The sequence below is a fragment of the Nelumbo lutea genome, chromosome 3, assembly GCF_056320005.1.
Source record: "Nelumbo lutea isolate HS-2025 chromosome 3, American lotus-T2T, whole genome shotgun sequence".
Lineage (NCBI taxonomy): Eukaryota > Viridiplantae > Streptophyta > Magnoliopsida > Proteales > Nelumbonaceae > Nelumbo > Nelumbo lutea.
The window spans coordinates 54784694-54809840 of NC_142686.1; the positions used below are offsets into that span (position 1 = coordinate 54784694).

General features: G+C 35.9%; 1 protein-coding gene across 1 annotated transcript; it reads left to right on the forward strand.

The window, feature by feature from the left end:
- The first annotated feature begins 2246 nt into the window (after window positions 1-2246).
- Window positions 2247-15033, forward strand: LOC148865049 (peroxisomal membrane protein PMP22-like). Its single transcript, XM_088979394.1, has 7 exons — window positions 2247-3301; window positions 3515-3613; window positions 3908-4009; window positions 4135-4210; window positions 11879-11949; window positions 12046-12131; window positions 14834-15033. The coding sequence occupies exons 1-7, from the start codon at window positions 3230-3232 to the stop codon at window positions 14883-14885; spliced, it is 558 nt and encodes a 185-aa protein (XP_088835520.1). The 5' UTR covers window positions 2247-3229; the 3' UTR covers window positions 14886-15033.
- Window positions 15034-25147: the final 10114 nt, after the last annotated feature.

The window sequence follows — 25147 nt, forward strand, 5'->3', positions numbered from 1 at the left end:
AAAACACATGAAAAAATAATAGTCAAGTACGGATTTGCCGAATGCAGATTTCTGATTTCCATGTAGAGCTATAAACCTTCAAAAGGTCAACAACCCACATTCTATGCACCAACGCCCGCCCATTAATTGACATCAATTCTGAGCTTGCACCTACCCCAACAGTACTTTGAGCCTACAAATTCTGACCCTGAGCTGATCGGTCATTCTCCCAAAAAATAATCCTAGGATGCATCCAATAAGAAAATATACAACCAAGAAAAACACACACCTGTATCAAAATCGCAACTAACTGGGATGGGATGATAAGAAAATCATCATTGAGGGTTTCAATTTTGGAAACCCTCATTTATGGTGATTCCTAATTTGATTTTGATTGGTAATTCCTCATAATTTGGTGTTACCAATCATTTATTAATCATCAAATTCTCTTTGAAGCGGATCTATTTGCAAATGTCAAAATTATATTCACTAAACCTTGGGGTAATTTTTTTTGGCCTTTGAGAGTAACCTGAATGAATTTTTTGTCATTTCTCTTGTGTTGTTTTATTGAATTCAGGATATGCATGAGCAATATTGTTGGAAAATCATGCATAGTAGGAGATAGTCCCAAAATAGGCTTTTATAATATTTATTGAATAAATCATCTTTTCTTCACCTTCACCGTTAGATAGCCAACATCCCATTTTGAAACGGCTTTTAAGGCACTTTTTACATTATCTTTTGTTGAACAACTTTTAAAATTTTATCTTTCTAAATAAAATTCTCTTTAATAAGTTTTAGCATAGCATACTACCATGCTTTTAAAATTTAAAAATTCAGCCCAGATTCATTTTCATAAATATACAATTTCAATTTCACTTCACAAGGGGTTTAGTATTCATCATTTCAAGCACAAATCAGTAAATTTTTTATTTTCAAGCAGGGAGTTATTCTTCATCACTCATTTTCTCAAATCAACAAAACACATCCAAATAGTATCATCAATTCGCCTCACTATTTCAGCAAATTAAACATTTTCTTTCAATACCAAACTTCAATGTTTCACCAAATAACATATTCAACAGCAAATTTCTATTATACGTTCATTTCTACAATAATACTTACTTTCAAAAGCTTTCATCAAGCATAGTAGCTCTATTACGTCATGTGGCTAGAAAATATCATGAAATATTAAATTTGTGTATCTGCTACTAACACCTGCAGGTCATAGGCTACAAAGCCAAATCTGCCCGAGGGCATTGGCATTGCCCCTTCCGTGGCACCGCATAAACAATGTTCGAGGGTGTTATCCCTTTGCAACATTGGTCATGACTCCATTACTTTACTACTTCAGTCCTGCCCGAGGGTGTTACCCCTCTATGGCATGGCATCACATGACTCCATTACTACCTGAGTCCTGCCCAAGGGCGTTACTCCTCCACGGCATTACATAGGACTCCGTTGTTACTTCAGCCCTGCCCAAGGGCATTACCCCTCTGTGACCTTACATATCTTACAAAGACACCAAACTACCAAAAGACTCACTAACTCCAAAGGGTTGCGATTTGACGGTGATCCTTTGGGCATTGTTTATCAAAAGGCACCAAGCTTCTAAAGGTCCAGTAACTCCAAGGGGCTCTGGCTCGACGGTAATCCTTTGAACACCGTTTACAAAGACACCAAGCTGTCAAAATTAAGAACCAATAACTTGGCCTTTGTGGCTCATAGCATTAGCAATTTCACAAAACCTTAAAAAACTCAGGATGACAACTATCATACTAATATATTACACATAGACTACATGCATATTCATAACTTTTGGACTTCTCTCTCCCTCTCTGCTTCTATGCAGCCATCCGTTACTTTTCATGTCATTGTCGGAATTCCTACTCCAGTTAATGAACTACAACAGCCCAATCCCTCTCCCTCGTCGGAGGGTATATAGGCAGCCTGACCACTTCTCCCTCCCTCCCTTTCTTTCCCCTTTTCTCTTCTACAACTTCAACCAACTCTCCTCATATTTCAGAATAAGACCACCATCACATCCACTGGCCTTACACCGAGAAGTCGTTGCCATACACTACGACGGGGTGAGGTGAGATATGGATAGGTCTTCACCACAGCAATGCTTTAGAAAGATTTTGAACAACTGGAAAATAGGTGAGGAAGCAACTGAAGCTTCCTTATGCCTCGAATAAGCTAGGCAATAGCGGTGATAATGGCTGGAACGATGGAAGTACGGAGTGAGGAGAAGAAACTTGTTCTTTGGGATTGCATAGAACAAAAGGAAGGCCAGTGGAACGTTGGGTTTGTATTTGAATGGAAGAGGAGCTTGTCAGCTCGGTTGGGGAGATTTATTTGAAAGGGGCAAAAGACTTTGGCTGATGTGTCGAGGGGCGTCTACCTGATGAAGCTCAAACAAATTAAAATCTATTAGTGCAAGCTATTCATAATGCCACACAGCACATCCCAATCGTGCATTTAAGAATGACTGATCAACCCAGTTCAGAGACCGTATATGAAGTGATGTTAAATTCATGGGCAAGATGCGGTTTGTAAGAAGGCTACTAGTATTACCATGGGGGCTGTAATTTGAGAATTCTGCATTCAGCATTCATCGGACTGCAGCCCTATCTTCCGATGACAAAGTCACGGGAGATAATGAGACATCAAAAGAGATGTTTCCAATGCACGGTTGGTTGGAAAGTGTTGTGGGGCGCTGATGTTTTGGCCAACATGAGAAAGTACACAGTACACTTAGACTTGAGTGATGGTATGTCCAATTTGGCCATTTTGATATGGGAGTTTTCTCCCTCCAACTATTCCCATTTTTGTCAATAATACAAAACAGTTCCTCCACCAAAGTCCCAACTTCAAAGCCCAGACTTTGCAACGGAAATTTTCAGATTGTCGTCACATGCTTCTATGAAACTACCTCCGTCTGAGCAACTTCATGAATATTGGAAGTTGGAAGACTGCACCTCTTTCATGGGAAGGCTAGACTATTAAAAAGTCTTCTTTTTTTTTTTTTTTATTTCTTTTTATGTTATAGCCTAATTGGTTTGGTGTGGTCTTCTGCTTCATTGGCATCGGCCATGGTCTTGACCCTCCTAAGTCCTGACCACCTACCACCTACCCCTACCTGTCATTCTTCTTTCCGCTCTCTGTTTGCTTCCAAGTTCACACCTTTCACAGACACCCAGGAACGACAGAGGTGTGACAGGCAGTAGTCTTGAATCTTGATTCCGCCATGTCTGATATCATTAAAGAATCTTGGGGAAAATATCTGCTACAACTGCAACTCCATCCTCTTAGAACCAAGGTATGTCCAAAATCCGAATACCCTTATTTGACTATTCTACTTCTTCTTCTAGGCCAGACTTCAATTTGAGTCTATTGCCCTGCTTTTTCTTTCTTTTTTTCGCTTTCCTGGGAAAAACGTAATATTGTGTTACTTCATTTTATTCGAGTATTCGATGGTGTTGGGTTTGATAGCTGAACTGGGTTTTTCTTTTTCTTGTTAACTTGTTTCTAGGCAATTACTGCTGGCGTTTTAGCTGGATGTAGTGATGCAATTGCCCAGAAGATTTCTGGAGTAAAAAAGCTTCAACTAAGAAGATTACTTCTTATAATGGTATGCTTGCTATTGTTTTACTTATTATCTGATTGATATTTTGGGACCTGGATGGATCTAAAATTCTTTTTTGGGTTTCTTTTTTGTCTATTTGAGTTTATGTGTTTCTACGACTGCATCAATGGGTGATGATTTGGTGAAATTGTCTATTGTTATGTCTGCAAGGAAGTCCTAAATCATGCTATGATAATCCTCTCGTTTTCTTTTCTCTATCTCAATTTTTGCTTTGTTCTCTACCTAATAAACTTCTGCTTTATATGTTTATACGTTTTTTAACTTCTAATTGTTCTGCAGCTTTATGGGTTTGCATACTCGGGACCGTTTGGGCACTTTCTGCACAAGCTGATGGACATCATCTTCAAGGGAAAGAAGGGCAACAAAACGGTTGCTAAGAAGGTACATGGTGATGCAAAACCTTTCTTATGGTGCCAAAACGTGGTCTGGTTATTAAGTTCTGCAGTACTTATTGGGTTATTTTGATCCGGGATTTGTTCAAATTATTATATTTTTTACCTTTTCAGGTGATTTTGGAACAATTAACTTCATCTCCTTGGAACAACATGCTTTTCATGATGTACTATGGTCTTATAGTTGAAGGTATATAATTCTATGAATTGAGCTTTTGGGAATCAGCAAGTCATTGTCTTTAGTCTGCTGTTTGTCTGTCTGTCTGTAGTCTTTTCCTAAAAATAAAGTCCATCATCATCATCATCCGAGCTTTGTCCCAACTATATGGGGGCGGCTACATGGGTTCTGTTTTGTGTGTATTGGGTTGGCTTTCAAAAAAAAAAGTATTGAATCACTAATCACCAATTATGGTAAAGGTGGAATAATCTGTTATTTCGTATAAGTTGCCAAATTCACTTTCTAGATATAGGATAAACTATGTATTCTATTGTTATTGGATTATTTCAGCTTTGATAAATGTTTGTATTTGCAGTTTTTTGTTGTCTTCTTTTATAGCATTGGAAGAGAAATAATTTCCAAATTTCTGTTTGTTTTCTGGCCTTCAACTTTGTTAATCATCTTCCATACAATCCTTTTTGAGATATTTGTGGAAAAGTGAGACCTACGTGGCATCTGATGGAGAAATGATTTGATTAGATAATTCATCTTATTCCCCTCACAATTTTGTGTTGTTTATTTAAAATCAGGATAGAGACCACTGATCTGTGTCACTCTTAACTGTTTTATATTAGTCCTTTATTACATGTTTGTGGTTTCTATAGTCTTATATATGAGATTGCTTCAATTCTTAAATTTAGAAGACACCTTTTGTGGTTAACTAGTCAGTTGGGAGGCCAAAACAACCAGTCATCACCTCACCATGACAAGACTAAGATTCAGGTGGACACTTTCCTAGAAGTGAAATTAGCAAATGAAACTACATTCTATTCAACTCTTTATTTCAAAATGGTTTGGTTTGTTGCTCTCATTTGGATTTGTGGGTCCAAGTAGAACGTGTAGTTTTATAATCTGTTTACATTGTTTTGCTTTCTGGTGGTCTGAATTAAGCATGTCTTTTGTATTGCCAAGTTGCAACTTAGTATTTACCACCTTTGTTTATTCATGGCAAGGTCATGTAATTAAATACCATATTGACAGCTAAAACAGGCCATTTTTTGTTTTCCAGGCATTTCTCTTTCTGTTCTTTTAACATGAATCTATTTCTTCTATATCACTGGGTACTTCTGTAATATATAATTTTATGTTTATGGACAATTCGTTATATAGGCTGTATGTTATTTGTTGGAATCCTCTCAATTGAAGTAGCCAGCTACCACTTCCAGGAGTGGATTTCTGCCTCCCTTCTAATTTTAGTCTTTTTTGTCAATATCAGCCATCATGAGTATACGATTTTATCCTATTCAGGTCAGGTGTCTCTTTATATGCTTTTGTGCTTATTTTGACAATTTATGGAACTCCAGTCCTCGTCCAGCAAGGTATTAAATGTCTAGGCATGCAGTTTCTGTCCATAGAGAATCAACTGTTGCTATCCCTATTTTTGAAGTTAAAACCTTTCAAAGAGAATCTATGGTTGCTCTATGTTAGGGTCTTTGTTAGTCGTTTCCCTTGAGACATAACTATAAGGGGGCGCTCTGTTTTTTGGATTTTGAGAGAGGGGAAAGTTGGTGAATGGGATTTTGATTCCCATTGACCAAGAAGCTCATGTTCATTTTTCAGATTTATGTGGGGACCAGTGAAAGTTTATTTTCCTAGGTGCCACTTACCCGGGTAAGTGATACCCATCTCCTAGGTGGGTAAATTAATTTTCCCATCTAGGGGAAAGTTTCCAATACTTGGATGGGACAAAAATGCCCCTTTTAGTAATAGAATTTTTATGGCTATGATTGTCATTGCCTTATTTACATGGGAAATAAAAGAACATGGATAAATGCACTTACTGGGGTAAATCTTTCCTGGGAAACACTTGCCCAGGTAAGTGCATTTACCCGGGTAAGTGACTTACCAAAAAGCGAACGGGGCATAAGTATAAAGGAAAACTTCTCAATGGATCGATCTAAAGCCCCAGGGCCTAAGGAGGAATTATAAAGATTGTTGGGAGATTATTGGAGGTTTATGAAGATTTAGCACATTTAATTCGGGAACAAATGCGATTTTTATTACCTTGATCCTAAAGATGGATGCAATTCAACCAAAGGATTTCAAGCCTATAAGTTTAGTGGGAAGCATGTATAAAATCATTTCTAAGGTGATGGCCCTAAGAATAAAAAATGTCCTTCCTTTACTGATCTCTACAAATCAAGGGTCCTTTGTTTTTGGGAGACAAATAATATATTAAATACTCATTTCCAATGAATGTGTAGAGTTTAGGAGAAGGAAGAAGGAAAAGGCTTATGACATGGTGGATTGAGATTTTCTTCTAGAAGTTCTCAATTGCAAGGGCTGTGGAGAAAGATGGTTTAGATGGGTGAAGGGTTGCATTTTCTCGTGTCATTTTTCCATATTGGTGAATGGAGTACCTAGGGATTTTTTTCTTGCTAAAAGGGGCCTTAGATAAGGAGATCCTCTGTCCCCCTTTCTTCTAGAAGTTCTCAATTGCAAGGGCTGTAGAGAAAGATGTAGTAGATGGGTGAAGGGTTGCATTTCCTCGTGTCATTTTTCCATATTGGTGAATGGAGTAGCTAGGGATGTTTTTCTTGCTAAAAGGGGCCTTAGATAAGGAGATCCTCTATCCCCCTTCCTTTTTACATTAGTAGCTGATGTACTAAGTGATTTGATTTTAAGGTAAATGCTAATAATTTGCTCAGAGGTTGGAGAGTTGGGAGGACGTGGTGGTCATACATCTATAGGTTGCAGATGATATCATACGGTTTTGTGAAGGGGAAGTAGAAGAACTTTTGTATTTAAAGAGGCTAGTGAACCATATTGAGAGACTCTTCAATTTTAAGTAGACTAGGGCAAGAGTTGTGTGGTAGGAGTAAATTCAGGGAGAAGAACTGGATTTTCTAGCTAGACCTTTGGGGTGTGAAGTAGGGGACTAGCTATTACAATATTTGGGACTACTGCTAGGAGGAAATCCAAATGCAGATAGCTTCTGGTACCTAGTGATCGAAAGATTTAGCAAGATGTTTGTAAATTGGAAGAGAAATTACTTCTCTTTGGGGGGGGGTAGAATAACTTTAATGAAGTCAACTTTTGCCAATTTGCCAGTTTATTTCCTATCTACCTTCAAAGTACTAGTGAAAGTGGAAAACCAATTAGTGAAGGTTATGAGGGGATTTCCTGTGGAAACTGGGAGACACCAAGAAGGATCACCTAGCAACGTGGGAGGTGTTTTCTAGAATTAGGGATGATGGAGGCCTATGAAAAGAAATATCAGATTAAGGAATACAACTTTGTTGGGGAAATGGTAATGGAGGCTACCATTGGAATAGGATAAACTATGGCATAGAGTGATTGTTAGTATACATGGATTGATAGGTAGTGGTTGAGATGTAGGTCTTGACCCTAAGGCTTCTCGATGTTCTCCCCAGAAAGCTATTCATAGTATCTTTCCTTCCATCCTTCCATATTTCAAATTTGATGCATGTGCAACAAACAAATATTGTTTTGGGAAGATGTTTGAGTCGGAGGGATTCCCCTTAGAGATAGGTTCTCATCTATTTATTCCCTTTTAGAGATCAAAAGAAAAGTGATCTCTTCAGTTTTTATTGAAAACTCATGGGATCTGAGCTTGAGGAGAGGGTTAAGGGAGTTGGAAATGGGGCCGATTGATGAACTTGCTTCTTTTTAAGGGTTGGTCTACTTGAATAAGTCTTGCATGGATAGCAAAATTTGTAACTCTTCCCCTTCTGGTTTTGTCACTTGTTCCTCCTTCTATAATGCCTTCCTCTAGTCCTCTAACATTGAAGAAAACTTTCCAACAAAGGCAATTTGGTGTAGCCTTGTACCTCCAAAAATTTGGGATTTTTGCTGGGAGGTGGTACTCCAAAAAATCAGTACATTTTTTTTTAAGAAAAGAAAAAAGATTTGTTAAAATAAAAAGGAAGGAGTTACAGTGGTAAGGTGATAAGATATCTAGCAAAGAACACCCTCAAAGAGCCCATAAAATCGAAAAACCCCACAAATTACAAGCAAAGTTTTACCCAATTAAATTCGAGCAAAGGACAAAGGAAAAAACCCAATGATGAACTACCATGAATACAAAGACCACTCACCCGACAATTAAACCAAAAGGAAAGCCCCTCTCTGCAAACCACCAGAACTTCAATCTTCATCAGTGAGAATATTCTCCTGCTGAGAGTCATCTTCATCCACTCCTTGCTTCCATTCCAAAGGATTTTATTCTTCAATTTCTCTACTTTTTTTCTTGTTTCAAACTCCTCAAATGCCCTTCTAGCAAATCTTGCCTTTCCAGTCACTCTGAATCGACAAAGGCACTCTCTGTCGAGGCCAATAAATCTTGCCTTTCCGAATCACATCTAGCCTTTAGCATCTTCGAGACTGCAACCTTGGGCTTAGAGGAAGTTCAGATCTCATCGAGACAACTACTAACCTGGGAATAGTGTCCAGAAACCCCAAATGCTGGAGAACAAGGACTCTCGTCTAGGTACGTGCTTGATTCACCAACAATCTCTTGCCGTTTTTGTCAAACCTTGCAATCACCCAGATCCACCTTTCTCCCTTTCTTTCTATAGCCTCATTCGAAATACTACTTCCTGCTTTTCCTCTTCTTTTTGAAGTTTGGTCTGTTAAGCCCTAAGACCTTTCTCTTACCAACTTTCTTTTTCCTGATCTGAAAATCTTTCAAGCCTTTATGCACAGTGAAGTTGAGATCATTAACTTCATTTGATGTTAGTATTGAGCTCTGCAGAAGCTTCGTTCGACTATTCTGAGCTGAGGTAGACAATGACCGTCATGCTCAACATTCCTTATTGCCTCTCTCGAGCCCTCGAAGCGGTTCCCATAGACCTGCATGCTCTGAAATGACAGGGAACTTCTCTTGTAATGAATGAAGAGATAAGTCTCCACATGTTGAGCCATTCGAAAGCCTTACCACTTGAATCACGTGATTTTCTAAGATATCACCTGGCTGGCTTTTGCTGACCCGACTAAATCCTAAGAGCGGCTCAGCCTCTCGATCTGGTTCAGTCCATCCCTGACTTATCTTAAAAGCATCTTGTGGGCCCATTCTTTTAGGTGACATGGCACCACTATTAATAGCCTCCGCATAAGTTTTTTCGCCTGAACCTCGCTGTCCAATTTCAAGTAATTTTGAATTGCATTCTTTATTATCCAATGCTTTCCATCTGACCTGTGTGATGCCTGTTCGGTTTCCTTCTGAGATTCTCCACCAGCTTTTAACCCTTGGTTTCCACGTGTGATTGATCCTTTGAAGCAATTGTTGTCTTCAACCTTAGAAAATTTCAACCACAGAGATGTTTCAACTTCCAGTAGGACCCAGACCTTCAGCCAAAGACCATCAGTGGAAAGATTCAAGCATCTGGAAGCTTCCTCAGGTTTTAGGCCCTTGATTCTAGCTCTGGCAGCATGAAGGTCTTGCAGATTATAAGCAACCAGAACACCACCCATAGTTTGAACCAATTTTTCAAGGAACTCCTCCCTCCATAGATTAAACAAAAGTCCCACAAATTGAAGCTCAAGATTTTCTTCAGAGATAAGAATCTGTTTACAAGACGAATACCAGTTCTCCACCGATTCAACGGTGTTAAACACAATTTCTTTGCCAGTTCCACCTAAAACAGCCTTCAAACATCAAAGGGTTTAATGCTCGCAGGATCTTTTAACTTGAATCTCTCTGCAACTGTCTCCGCTATTCTTCCCCAGTCTGATTTTTCTTTCCTGAAGTTAAGATCACATTCTTCTCCCAGGCTCCTTTATCAGTATCAAAAGACAATCTTCGACTTCTGGTACCACTGCATACTATGGCTTGTGGAACCCTATTTTCTGTTTTCCCTTCCTTCATGTTCTCCTTGTGATTATTCTTATCACCATCCTCTGTGTTAATGCATTGTTTTGGTCTTTGTCTTTCTTCCATATTCAACATAACCTCCTGTAATAAGCCTGCAAACAATCTCCACCCTGTCCTCTTTCTACCCTCTGGTACACACAGCATCTGTTTTCTATTATCACCAAATCTTTCCATAATTTCTACAAGCCAACCTTTCACGTTTCTTCTCATCTCTGCTTCGAAACTTTTCACAGCTATGCTCATTGCACTCTTCCAGCCCAGTTTTTTCATGGCGAAAGCCGTCCCATCCATGAATCCCTTCAGCCATCCAATCACTTCCTCAACAACAATGACCCTTTTTTCTTCTCTGATCTTTAAAGCCCACTTAACTTTGTTTTTGCTTTCTCCAAAGCAGAACTTAGCTTTAATGTCAACTTCTCTTCTCCATCTCCCAGCCATAGCTTCGATTCAATCCCCCATAGCAATAGATCCCCCACTCTTTGCAGAACTACCAATAAGAAAAAAGGATTGGTTTGCAGAACTGTATGAACAATAACCCCAAAATGAAAATATTGTAACTTGACAAACTTGAGAACACAGATTCAAGTCTGAGGGTGGCCACTTCATGCTGAAAGTGTCAGAACTTAAGTCCGTATGAACCCACCCCTCCCAAGATCCTGCATGGCCAGGGCCAGCATTGAGTAATAACCTTCATATTACTTTGGATATGCTACAAAGAAAAAGTCCAAATTATTTCCTTTCACCCCATGATTATAGTCTTTGCTTGGTTTCTGGCGAGGCAATCACACATCTATTAATCTCCTGTCCTTTTTTGTTTTTTATTTGGTCTTGGTTCTCTTCTCTCTTTGGTTGTAGGTGGGCCCCTCCCCTGGATGTGGTGAGCTTCTTTGACCCAAAATTTTCAGGCAACCGAAGATGCCTGGAGGAGTTATGTGGAGGGCTACAAGAACAACTATGCTTTGGTCAGTTTGGGAAGAAAGAAGCAATAGGATCTTTAAATGTGTAAAAAGATCCAAGGACGAAAGTGTATGAGTAACAATTAAGATTACTCACTGGTTGAAATCAATTGAATTGTTTAAAGACTTCTCAACTAATGATACCTACAGGAATTGGGGTGTTGTGGCAGTTACAACCTCCTTGAAGTCTGTTGTACAGGAACTTTGGTCCTCGCTAACACAACAAAGGGTGATGTTGAACTTTGATGAAAACTCTATAGGTAATCCAGGCCCATCGAGTATAGGGGGAGTATTCAGAGATGGAGAAGGTAGAATATTCTATGTTTTCAGGACCAGTAGGAGAGGAAGATTCTTTGAGAGCAGAGGTGATAGCTTTGCTTCAAGGTGTAAGATATGCCAAACAGATGGGGCTACACCAAATTGAGATAGAAGGGGATTCTAAGTTGCTAATTGGGTGGATGCAGTCAAGTTGTTTGGGAGCCTGGACACTTAGACAGTTGATAAGGGAAATCCTTCGTATAAATAACAAGGGAGATTGGTGTATGCTTTAAGTGGACAAGAAAGTCAGCTGATACATAATATAATCCTTGTCTGACTACAATGTTTTGTGCTGGAGGTTTATCATTTAAAATTATACATTGAATGTGGGAAAGCAAAATAAAATGATAAAAATTGCACAGGTGATGTATCCTTTCAGCCATAAATTGTCAATTACTGAATAACAGCACATGATCAAGAAATACTGAAGACTGCAATTCTGTTTTACTGACTCAGGAGTAATTTTTTTTGGACTAATTACACTTCTATTTAGAAGTTATAGCTTCTTATTGTTAACATCTTTTTGCCATGCAGGAAGACCATGGGGCTTAGTCCGGAAAAAAGTCCAGAAGGACTATCCTCCTGTCCAGTTGACTGCATGGAAGGTATAAACTTTGGCCATTATTTTATGACATGATAAAGATATTTATGAATGGCATGGCAAAACTAACTCACTAAGACTCCTTGACTAAACTTTGCAGTTTTGGCCTATAGTAGCTTGGGTGAACTACCAGTATATGCCTTTGCAACTCCGTGTCTTGTTCCATAGCCTTGTTGCTTCATGCTGGTATTTGACCTTTTTCTTGACCTCTTTGCTCTTGCTTTTTCTTTTTGTTTTCCTGCATCTTTCAATTATTTGCTTCCACGTCTATTTCTTGCACAATCCATCTCAAAACCTGCTTTATTATTATGTGTAAATATCTTTTACATGCAATGTATTTTTCTATCATATTTGAATGCATTAGGATTTAAGCAGGATAAAAACTATTGTATTCCTTATTTGCAGTAACTTTGTAAAATGCTGGTTTTTATTCATTGATTCAATCAAGCTAATAATTTATGATTTCTGGACATGGATGCTGAATGAGGCTAATAATCCGTTATCTGTGTATGTTTTTAAGCAAATAACTAAATAAGTTCCTTTCAATATTTTCTTTATTCTAAGATTGTTAATCGTCAAAACATTTAACATTGCATGAATGTAACTAAATTAAGGGAAATTGACAATTTAAAATTAAAAAGAATGACAAAATTTAATAACCTTCTGTTTCAATGATAAATACATAAATTAGTATAGTGGGCATGTACAAATCTATAAGGATATAAGTAAATTTATAATAGGGGATTTAAATACAAAAAAAATTAAAATAAAATGCAATTGGATGCAAACGCCTATAAATATGAAATGGGATTTTTCTCTTTTCCTTGCTTTGAATTATAATATTCGAAGAGAACTTTGAACTTGTGAGCAGAAGACTTGCATCGACTCAGCCCAGTAAGACGTGATTCAGGCATATTCTTCTCTCTACTCATTCTTCAGTTCTTCCTCTTTTTTTTTTTTATTGTTGCATTTTTTTATCTTTTTTTTCTCCACAGTATTTCCCTCTCTTCAGTGGCATCTTTTCTCTTCTTTTTTGGTGTTTTTGTTCACAAGATGGACAAGGTGTATCCAAATGCATGTCCATATGTGTACAAAATCCGTGTTGTTGTTAGCAAGCCTTTTTGCCAGTTTGCTACATATAGCATGCCCCATAAATCACACAATGCACCCTACTAGATGGTAAATTGAGTTGTGATGGGCGTTAGTCATTACGAGATTATACAAATACTTGTAAGCATCAAACCACTATATTAACTAATTTTTCCCTTCAGAAATTTTAGATTTCTCTATCCTATGAAGAAAAGAAGATTAGGGAAAGGTCAGACAAGCATTTAGTGGATGTCATAACTAGGAAGAAAAAAAAACCTTATCATGATTAGTGCAGTTAGAATACAAACTCATTGGTTTTTTGATCTCTCATTCAAATGGAAGTGATGACAAAGAAGTGAGTTAATATTATCATCTATTGCTAGTAATATTATAATCCAGAAAATCCCTTGGAGCCTGCTTTCAGGTCACTGAAATGAAGTGACTTCATCATGGTTTTCCTTTCCACTTCTAAGCACAAATTCACTATCTAAAATGGATCCATTCCTAGTTTCCAGTAGTATTGCAACGGGTTCGTTTCAGTATTTCTAAGAAATAAACTCATTACTTCTTGCAAATGAAAATCAATCCATTTAATACGACACCCGTGGATTCAAATGCCATGCTAATCCATTTCACATGGCATCTGAATAGTCTATTAGTTAGACTTGATTCTTGTTTTAGATATTAGTCGAGTCCAGGTAATCATTGTGAACCCTATTTTTCAATGTATTCTCAGTGGGGAGCTCCTATAGTCATCACCAATTAAATATAATAAATGGGGTATGGATTCTAGTGGATCATTTGAAGAAAAAACAAGTTTGCATATAGTGGATTATATCCAAAACTAACCCAAAGAAGAAAGGAGAGAAGGAAACCTAATTAAATAAAAGGAAATCAAAATCCAACATTTATAAGGGATGGTGCGAACTGGCTCACTTGATAAGATCTGTGGCTGGTTGTAGCAGAGACTTGGGATCAAATCCCAGTCACCAGGGTTAGGGGGAGGGGTATGGGTAGGGGGATGTGCTACCCCCTTGTTGTATCCCTTGGTCTGGTGTTCCAAACAAAACAGTCAGGTTTTCCAACCCCTTTTGCACAGTGAGCTAGATACAAGGCATTAGATGATCTGGGGATCCCTGTGCATGTTCTATTCAAGGTAGAAGCTACTTAGGTGAGGTAATTGAGTATATCCATTACCTGATCAAAATAGGGCAGTAATTATAGATCGACTTACTATGTATTGTAAACTAAATTTTGTACTTCATTTCTACAAGTTCTCAAATATACATGTGCAAAAGTGAGACTTGTAGCAGTTCACATAACTAGCATCATGGGGTTGGGGCCATTATAGTGTTGATTTTTCAAATTTGAGAATTCCAATCAGTAAAAAGTTCTGATTCATCATTAGCATCATTAGCATCATCCAAGTCCTAATCCCAACCATAGGGGGTCGGTTACATAAATCCTTTTTATTCCACCTCGTTCTGTTTAATGCCATATTCATTGTTAAATTATTAGCGCCTAGATCATTTCTTACTACAATCCATGTCCTTTTTGGTCTACCCCTAGCCCTTCTACCACCCCTTCAACTTGCAAAAAGTTTTGATTATTTCAAAATTAGTAAGCATGAGATTCATATTACCTATATCATGGAGTTTTGAGAAAAGTCCAATATCTGGATTCAAGCCCATGCCAAATGCCATCACTTGCATTCAGTATTTTATGTTCCTTCGTCTGTGTAATGTCATATTAATGGATACTAACATTTTACTTTTTTTTCCTGCTACTTCCAACTTTAGGGCAATATTTCTGAATCTAAAGGCAAGATCTGTTGCTATAAAGAAGGCATAGGAGGTGGATGCCCAGTTTCGCTTTGGAAATTCTATTTAATTCTTGGAAAACTGTTAGTATCATGTAATGCTTATATAATCTGCTTAAAGACTACAGAGAGGCAAAGGTTGTTTGTTGTGAGGCTAATGGAAGCTAATTTCTTAGTTCATGCTTGTGTTGTATCTTCTGTAGACGGTGCTTGTTAGGACGTTCAACCAATGATGCAGTGCAGTGGGTAGGGGTGCCAATGGACCGGTTTTGGGTTGGACCTTGTCCAAATCAAAATTAATTTGGATGGACCAATAAGACATATTGAATTGGACCAGTCCAGACTTAATGGTCCAAAGTATTTATTGGATAGGATTGGACCCGGTCCATCTGTAATGATTTTATATCGGATTGGATTGAACAAATATCTGGTCCATTGATAGAAGATAGGAATATAGGTGTCAATGGACCAGGTTTGGTTTAGAATTAATCTAAATTAAAACAATTTTTAACAGACATTGAATTGGACTGGTCCGAAATATTCATTGGATTGGATTGGATTGAACCTAGTCCATTTGTAACGGACTCGCATTGGGTTGGGCCAAATCCAGTCCAATTGACACCCCTATCAGTGGATGCATAGTGTGCATTATCAAGGCATCAAACTCACCATTTCATAATCCCCTATGCCTGAAAGAAACCTGATATGTTCATGGGCATCAAATCAGCTGATTTAACTCTACATTCTTGTGAAATGGATAGTAAATATCACTAAACATGGGGCAATTGTAAGTGAGATGGGATGGTCAATGTGGTCCAAGGCATGTGTTGCCACGCCTAGGGTCAAACCCTACCTTCAAACATCCTTCTAAACCCACAAGTGCACCTAGACAAAGGAAAAAAAAAAAACAAGAAAAATCAAGCAGGTACATGATTAAGATGAGTAGTTGATGGAGCAAGGCTTGTGTCTGATGAAGAAAATTAAACTAGTTAAAATGGGTTTAGCCAAAATCTAAGCCTGATATACCAGCGAGATGGCATCTGTTGGATTAGAGTGCCAAATTGATGGCTTGTGAACTATGGGTTCATGCCTGAACCACCAAGCTGGGTTGAAATCTAGATGTTGACCTATTTCATTAATTGAATTGAATTCGGATAAGTTCAGCTAATCAGTATATTCACGTGCATAAAACTAATAAACATTTCTTAAGACTCTCTCTCTCTCATTCTTCTTCTATTATCCGTCTTCATTATTGGCTATTATAAAAAAAAAAAAAAAAAGGACAAGATGATGTGATGTACGTGGTGGTTGATGGTTGTAATCTTTTGATATTCTCAAATGCTTGATTTGTGAGAGAGAAAATTCGAGGTTGTAGTTCTTTTCCCTTCAAATTTAGAAGGAATTTGGTCATGGTTTTGACGTAATATCAGGATAAAAGATGTTTTTGTGTTTCAACCAAATGGATAGCTTTCCTTGTAATTAAAATCATAGATAGGATCAGGGATTTAAATATTGATATGATACGTCCGATATGGGGTGTATTGTATCGGTATCAGTTATTAATGATATCATCAATCGTTCGTATCAAATGAATACGGATGTGTATCGGCTTGTATCGTATTGTATCAGCCGATACACACCAATATGGAGCCGATACGCACTGCATCATTCAGAACTTTTTATAAAAAATTGTGAATGAGGTGATTCAAACCCGAGTCACCACACGTGCAATAGAATTTGCAGTGTTTCCAAACCAGTTAGTCGTGTTACATTTTGTAATATAAAGTAAAATAAAATAAATTTTATTAACGTTTTCTATTCACATGCAATTTAAACAAAACACACATATTTATATTTAATGCTAACTAAAAATGAAAAAAATAATATTTAAAAATAGTATTTTATAAACTAATAGAATAAATAATGTATCAAATCCACATTTATATAAAAAAGATTATTTTTGATATCAAGAAATTTATACAAATAGAATATAAATAATAGAATAATTATTTTAATACTTAAAATTTATAAATTTGCACATGATATAAATCTTAAAATTTTTATATACTTTTATTAGTTATTAACTAATATTTTAATTTACATTAATAAGTAATAACAACATATTTATTATTTACAAAAAAACAAAAATATTATATACAAAATATTGAAGAATATAATATTAAATTGAACCTATCAGATCCACTAATCTACATTTATTTCAAAAAATTATTTTTTATTTCATAAAATTTATATAAATATAAATGTTAATAATGAAATAATTATTTTAGTAATTAAAAACTATGAATTTGTATATGATATGCATCTTAGAAATTTTAACAAATTTGATATACTTTATGTTATGATTATTTTTTTATAAATTATTAATTGATATTTTAATTTGCACTTGAAAATTTAATATTTAGTTGACTTTATCTTATTGTTAAAAATTAAAATAGTAAAATAAAAAATAATTGATATAATAATTAAAATATAATAGGTGCATATGTTTAGTGTCTTGGACTCTTGATTGATGCACTATAAATAAAATTATGCATCCCAGTTCATCAATCGTAATATATTTCTTCAAATATATCCTTAATATTTACATTTTTATGTATTTATATACTATTTTGTGATCATTTTGATCTTAAATTTAGTGTGATTGATATATTTATGAAATTCATGTATATTTCCCTAGTGTATTCATGCGTTTCCAAAGAGTATCTGTATCCGTATCCGTGTCCGAATTGTCCAATATGATACCCGATACCGATACTTTAATCATTGAATAGAATATGATAAAAGGCTACACACCAGATAGTACAACCTCTATTATAATTTATTTGACATTAGTGCATTTCCTCTTCAATTTATGACATCCAACTTGAACTCGATTTATGGTGGTAATTGGCTTGGTTGAATTTGGGTTTAACTTTAACATATTCATTTAAACCCGTCAACCAGTTAATGACCCATTTAAATAGAAATTGGATGGTCAACAAACCAACCCAACCCATGTTTCATGGTTCTAATTAGGGGTGGCCACGAGTCGAGCTACTCGTGCTCAGCTAGGCTCGGTTTCAATCGAGTTTCGAGCTGAGCTCAAGCCCAATTTACAGGTTCAATTAATAAATAAGTCAAGCTTGAATATATATGTATATATATATATATAATAAAATTATAGAAAATAGTATATATAATAAAAATATTATAATTCTTAAATTTTATATATCAAATAAAAATATTTTTTATATATAATTTTTATTTTTATTTTTATATATCAAATACAAATATTCTCAAGTAGAGCTCGAACCAAGCCGAATTCGAGCTTACGAGTTTTTTACTTGAGCCGAGCTTGAACTCAAGGTTCTAGCTCGAATCGAGATCGAGCTCGAGCCTTATACTTCCTAGGCAAGCTGAGCTCAAGCCTTATACTTCCTAGGCGAGCCGAGCTCGAGTCTCATACTATTCAGCTTGGCTTTGCTCGAATCCATTCCTAGTTATAATTCCAAAAGATCCCGTTCCATGTGGATCTAATTAATTCTACATCTTTGGTTTGAGGCAAGGTTCAAAAATACCAGTACCCTTGATAAGCAATCAAGAGTTTTAAACCATCAAAACTCTTCTTTCCTTGTACTTTTTGGTTACGAAAAGTTGACAGTGGATTTTTGTAGCACACAGATTAATGATAGAGGATTTTTGAAAAGTCCAAACTCTTATTTATATCATACAATACGCATCCATACGTTGTGATATTGTGAAGTAATGTGAACCTTGGTCTGAGGTTAGGGGCATGGAATGCTTGTTAGATGTTCATAAATCCTTAGTTGTAATCTATAGGAGAAATCGTTTGCTGGTTATGAAGTTAAATCAGTCCTCTTGATGTAAGTTAATCAAAGGGTCAATCCCTTAGAGTTTCTTACATTTACTAAAACCTACCCTATAGTTTTTGTATTACTAAAACACCCTTTATGGTTTGCAATGACTTGATTAAATAAGTCGGTGTTTGGCAAATCTTTCCATGCGGTATTCTGGGCTTCAGCAAGCTTGAAAGACTAAAAACCAATATTTTTCCATTTGGCATGTAACTAGAAGCTGGAAAGATGAGAAGACGTGTGCAAAAAGACCCGAAAGTGCTGAATTTTTAGAAGCTTCAAATGAAGCTTTTTGGTCTTTCCGAGAGATAGATAGCCTCTAAACACATTTTTAAAAGCTGGGTAGACCGAGCCACTTACCAAACAGTCTTTGTCTTTAAAGACAAGATCCCAAAAGCTCAATATGCCTTTTGGCCATCCGGGTTACTGGAAGATCTTTCTAAAGATTTGTAATTAATGGATCTGTTTAGAGTTTTATATCTATTTTTATTGGTAAATATTCAAAAAAAAAAGAACATTTACTTTTCTCATGAAACCAAAATCCCAAGCCCTATTCTCTCTTTCCTTCCCACTCTTTCTTTCCTTTGCAATCCTTCTCTTCCCTAGACTGAAGATCACTTTCTCTAATCCCTATTCTCTTTTGTTCCAACCCTTTCTTTCCTCCGTAATCCCTTCTCTTCCTTTGGACTAAAGACCACTATTCTCTACCCCATTCCATATTCTTTCCTCGTATAAGAGAATTTTTTTTTGGAAATTTTAGGATGGGGGACCAATGGGAAGGCCATTATTTCAATACTTGGGCACAAAAGTACAGTTCAAAGGAAGTAAATCAGGCAAACTTAGGAGATTTGTCAAGAAGGTTTAATTAAGTGACTTGAATTCAAACTCAAAGGGGTTTGAGGTGGTGGTGAGCAAATCCAATTTTTCTTTGAAAGCTAGGGAGGTTGTATAGGGATGAAAGAATATGTAATAGGATGGAGAACAATGGTCTCCAGTCCAATGAAAGAGAAGTGATTGCAAAGGAAAGAAAGGGTGGGAGAGAGAGAGAAAGAGAATAGGGCTTGGGTTTAGGTTTTGTGAAAGGAAAGGAAATATTTTCTTTTTCTAGTTTTGAATATTTGGCAATGGAAAAAAAAATAGAAACATTACTCTAATTGGATCCATTAATTGCAGATCTTTAGTAGTCAACAAATTTTGCTCACATGGGTATGGGGCAGGCATCTAACCCAGCATGGGTTACAAACTATAGGTAACTAGAATATCCGGAGTAGGGATGGCAATTTCCTAGTTCCCACTAGGTACCTGACCTATTTGATCGGATTGGGGATGAAGACTACCATGATGGAAATGAAGATTAATAGAGATACCTCAGGGGTGGGGAAACCGGATTATATATATTAAATGTTATTTATATTATATATATTTAAGATATTATTTATATTTTAAAAGTTTCCTTTATTTGAAGTAAACATTTTTCCGAAAAACTTTTAATTAAAAAGAGTAAACTACAAAGACCCCCATACTATGGGTTTAGTGACAATTTCACCCTGAATTTTCACTTTGCAACAAATACCCCTCTATTAGAGTTCCAGTTCTATTAGTTAACTTTGAAAAAGATTCTCATCCAGATATTTATAATTTTTAAACCCCTAAATTATCCATTTCTTATTTATTTGAATGATTTATAATTTAATCAGTTTCCTAAATATAATATTGAAGTCCTCTTAATTGCTCTAATAGATCCTTGTAGATCTTTGGCCAAATTCAATATTTAAATGAAATAGTAGAGGTTTCTTTTTCATAGATATAAATTTAAGGTTTTGTTTGTTTGTTTATTTGTTTGTTTGTTTGTTTGTTTTAATTTATTAGAGAAAGGAGTGGATAATTTTTATATTTTAAGATGAAGAGAGATATTCATGTCAGCAAAAGGAAACAAGAATTTGAAGAAACTTGTTTTTCTATGTCAGTGAAATGATTCTTGTTGTTTTATCTAGTTTGGTTGGGAGAAAATGAACGTATTTTTTGGTAAATTAGGGTTTAAGAAAAAAGGGCAAGGAAAATAAAATAAGAAAGTTTTAGGTGTGTATTTTGGCATTTTAATGCATTCCGTCATCTAAATAACAACTAAGGGGTATTTGCTGCAAAGTAAAAGTTCAAGGGGCAATTATCATCACTAACACCAGAATAAGAGGATCTTATTTGTTGCAAATGAAAGTTTAGGGGGATAATTGTCACTGATCCCATAATATTGGGAGGTCTTTATTTATATAAGTTATCCTTCAAAAATTTAGGGATTGGTGTTGGGAATGGGGACTTACTTAAATGTCAAGGTCAAGATCGGAGTATGATCCCTACCCTATTGCCATTCCTAATCTGAAGCGATGTCTTAGCGATACACTAACTTTAGTTAAACTTTAGTAAATACATGAAAGTATTGGGGGTGTCTATGTAAATGACCCTTAAATTGGGTTAGCCTGTGCCAAAGTGGTTTCTCACTTTCCACAACTTATTTTTTTCTTTCTTTTTTTCACTTTTAGTGATTTGGCTCATGATTATGAATCTGATGATGGTGGTGGTGTGATTTGGCTCTTTTGATTTTGGTTTTGTGTTTGAATCCTAGTCTAGTCAAGTCAAAGTGGTACAGAATTTGTTTTCCAATCAGTTCACATAACTCAAGTAATTTGTTCTCTTTCGTGTTAGAATAAGGGAGAATGACCAATCAGCCCATATCAAAATTTTATAGCCCCAAAGTACAGGGGGAATGCATCCTAACCGTGAATTGATGCCAAACTCACGGGCAGGATGTGATTTACAGGGGGGCTGAAATTCAGAATTCTGCATCGTGTGTATCTATAATTTTCCCTTAGAATAATGCAATTCTGATCTCAAAATAAAGTAGAATTGTAGAAAGATGGTTTCAAGGAAACCTGTTGAGCGTGGCATCTTCTGAAAGGTGGACTAAAAATCCAGCCTCAGCAAATTTCCTGAATAAAATAACAAGAAATGATGGAGCTAGAATTCTTCTCTCTGTCATTGCTCGTAGCAAATGAGGATACCTTGCTCAGTTGCCATGTGCTTTCGTCAACTTGTTGTTATACAAAAAAAATTCTTCCTTGTGTGTTGTGTCGAAGTGACTAAAGAAGCAAACAAATGAAGGGAAGTAGGACCACATTCACCTCATTTGTCCCAACCTTTGGAATCTGCTGAAGATACTTTATTAGTATAATAATATGAAAAATATTAGTTGATAGAAACTCTGGTTTAGATGTTTGGAGACATGATCTCCATGGTCCCTTTACAACTACTGGAATAAGATTGGCGCAATAATCTCAGACCCTATCTGGTTCACCCACACATGGCCCACTTCTCCAATCAGGGTTTCAAGAACTGGGTTTTGGATGGTTGTTTGGTTGTTGGGTCATCAGATCAAACACAGTCTCAGATTGAAAATGAAATGAATTTAAATGAATGTGGCAGCCTGGCAGATCTCCAGTACGTACGAATGAAATGGATTTCAATTTGATTTTCATTTTGAGACTCTGTTTTATCTGATCCAACAACCAACCAACCCAAACCCAGATTGGAGAAGTGGGACATGTGGGTGAACTCATGGTTTTCAAAATCAGACTGGACTGAAAAAATCGGAAATTGGTCATCTGATTGATTTTTTTTTTCCTAAAATCATTGATTTTAGTTAGTAAACCGTTGAATCGGCCGGTTAATCGTTCAAACGGTTTTGATTATTTTTCAAATTTTTTAATTTTTTAATTTTTTTTTGTTAGAACGGCTGATTATTCGTCTAATAGTCGCCCAGTTTGAACCGGTAATCGGACCCCTGACCAGTTCAGTCACCGAGTCGGTTTTAAAAAACCATGGGTGAATCAGATAAGTTCTGAAATTGACAGACCCAGCCAGAATGTACCGAAGCTAGGAATTGTATTGAAGAGACCACATCTGCGTCCCACAAGGGTGTCCCACAGTATATCCCAATCGTGTATTAGAAACATCTCCCACCCGCAACTTCAGGGATGTTCCCAATGAACACTGAGATGTATATGCGAGGCGTTTGTGGGTTACCATCTATGTAATCTCTTCAAGTACAACTCGTAGCTACTATACATTGATTCCGGGTCCATCAATTTCAGAACTTATCTGCTTCACCCACATAGCCCACTTCTCCAATCTGGGTTTGGGTTGCTTTGTTGTTGGATCAGATAAAACAGAAACTCAAAATAAAAATCAAATTGATTTCTATCATTCTATGAGTAGCAGCTTCCTAAACCCTTCACATTCTGGGTCTCTCTCTCTGAATTGTAATGGAATGGAAATGCCTGGATTAAATAGTTTTCTTTATATTTATCACACATTCACTTTCATGGAGATGAGGGGTCTAGATGAAGTCTATACAGCGTACCGAAATTAAGAGAAATGCTAACGCCACGGTAAGCTTGTTATGGTAACTGCCTTAACACCGCACACAATGAATATTGTAGGGTGTATTTGTTTAAAATAAAATAATAACATTTCCCCCCTAAAGGCTAAAGTGTTCCACGTTAGATTAATGGCTTTCATTCAATGTTTTTAAAACTCAATCGGACAACAAACCGATCAAGGGTCTGGTTTTTGGGTCAAATGGTTCAATCATTCAAATTGAACGGATGGTTCATTCTGACAAAAAATAAAAATGTCCAAAAATCATTGTCTAGGCCAACAGTTTAAATGGTTCGACCACCCGAATCAAAAGTTCATTGATCAAATCAATAATTTTTGGCCAAAAGATGGTTCTGGAGTGAAATGGAGCCGGTCACCTGACCGGTTTTTCAAGTTCGACCATCCGGTCTAATCTGATTTTAAAAACATTACTTTCAATTAATGCAACAATCCGTGAACGTAATATTTGGATAAGGTTATTAAAATTTTAAACTCAAAAGAGTGGAAATGTCCACCAAAAAAGTGGAATTGAAAAGAGGTTAGAATTGTTCTGAAATATATATTCTTTGATAGAAAGGAAGAATAGCCCGTGTTTCTTTGCAGAAGTCTTAATGAATAGGGTCGTAATCAACTCATAAATCCACACAGGAATTATTTTAAATTAATAAAATAATCAGGCTTATCTAACATTAGAATCACCAAGAATTTCCCTGAAATTTAATTAAAAAAAAACATTCAAAGCAATTTAGAAGGCATTCTATAACGTGAATTGTTTTTCTTGTTGTCAATTCTAAAATAAATCAAAACCATCTTGTTTGAAAATAGATTGTTTCTTAAAATAAAAATACAAAAAATATGTTTCCAATTGTACGTGTATTTTCTGTTTTCAATATTGAAACCAAAAATATGTTTTTGAATCTGGTTTTAAAAACATGTTTTCATTTGATTATTCAACATCATGTTTCACAAATCATATGACTTTTATGCTAAAAACATTTGTTTTTGTTTTAAAAACCAATATTTTGTTAGTTCCAAAATTCAAAAAACATTTGTCTCAATTCCAAAACAATTGAAAACGAAAACATTCATGTTGTAGAATGCCCTCTTAAGCTACGATTCTACAAGTTTCTGTCTTTTCCGAAAAAAAAATACAAGTTTTTGAATGAACCCAAATTATTTTTGAAATTAAAAATCGATTTATATATATATATATATATTCTTTTTCAAATTGAAATTTAATAAACTTAGAAAATAGAAATAGATGATGATGATGATGGGCTCCTCTCCTCTGTCACCCTATGCATGCTGGTTAGCTCAAAGATATATGCTGGCATTGTTGGCACCCTTTTAAAATGGATTTGGGCTTAAAGCAAGGTTCAAAATATCAGTGTGTACCATTGCACGAAATATTAGGAGTTGGGACATGTGTCCACTTTTGAATGTTAATACCTCCTTTTTTTTTTGGATAAAGAAGGTTAATACCCTTGCTAAAGATGTCATGTCTTATTTTAATTCTTCAAACTTGAAAAAAAAAAATCTAAAAGTATCGACTGCTTTGAGTCGTGTGATTAGCAATTTTTGTGTATAGGCATTGACTTTTATTTTACATCAAACCATGGTTTGGTTTCAATGTTTATCAAATAAATACTAGAAAATATAAACATTTGGACTTATGTGCATAAGGCATTTATAAAAACATCAAATTCTTATTTCTCATCCCAACATTTCTTGAGATAAAATATTTATGTGATATATTTTATGGGGTGTTTAATTTGAGGTGGAAACTAAGAAACTGCAAAATAATGCTCAACCAAACAACAAAATAATGTCCAACCAAGCAGCATTTCCTAGTTCCATGAGCGTTTATTGAAAAAACGCCACATCAACACTGCATAGACATTATAGACATTCGCGTTTATTGCAGATGAAGCAAAATGAAATAATTATTTAGTTTTACTATTTATCAAATAAATGATAGAAAATTAAAA

Bases quoted from the DNA above. Each gene is read 5' to 3' on its own strand.
- LOC148865049 (XM_088979394.1), top strand. From the start codon at position 3,230: ATGTCTGATATCATTAAAGAATCTTGGGGAAAATATCTGCTACAACTG. The intron at 4,010-4,134 runs GTACATGGTGAT...TTACCTTTTCAG, and splicing joins ACAAAACGGTTGCTAAGAAG to GTGATTTTGGAACAATTAAC. The intron at 11,950-12,045 runs GTATAAACTTTG...TAAACTTTGCAG, and splicing joins TCCAGTTGACTGCATGGAAG to TTTTGGCCTATAGTAGCTTG.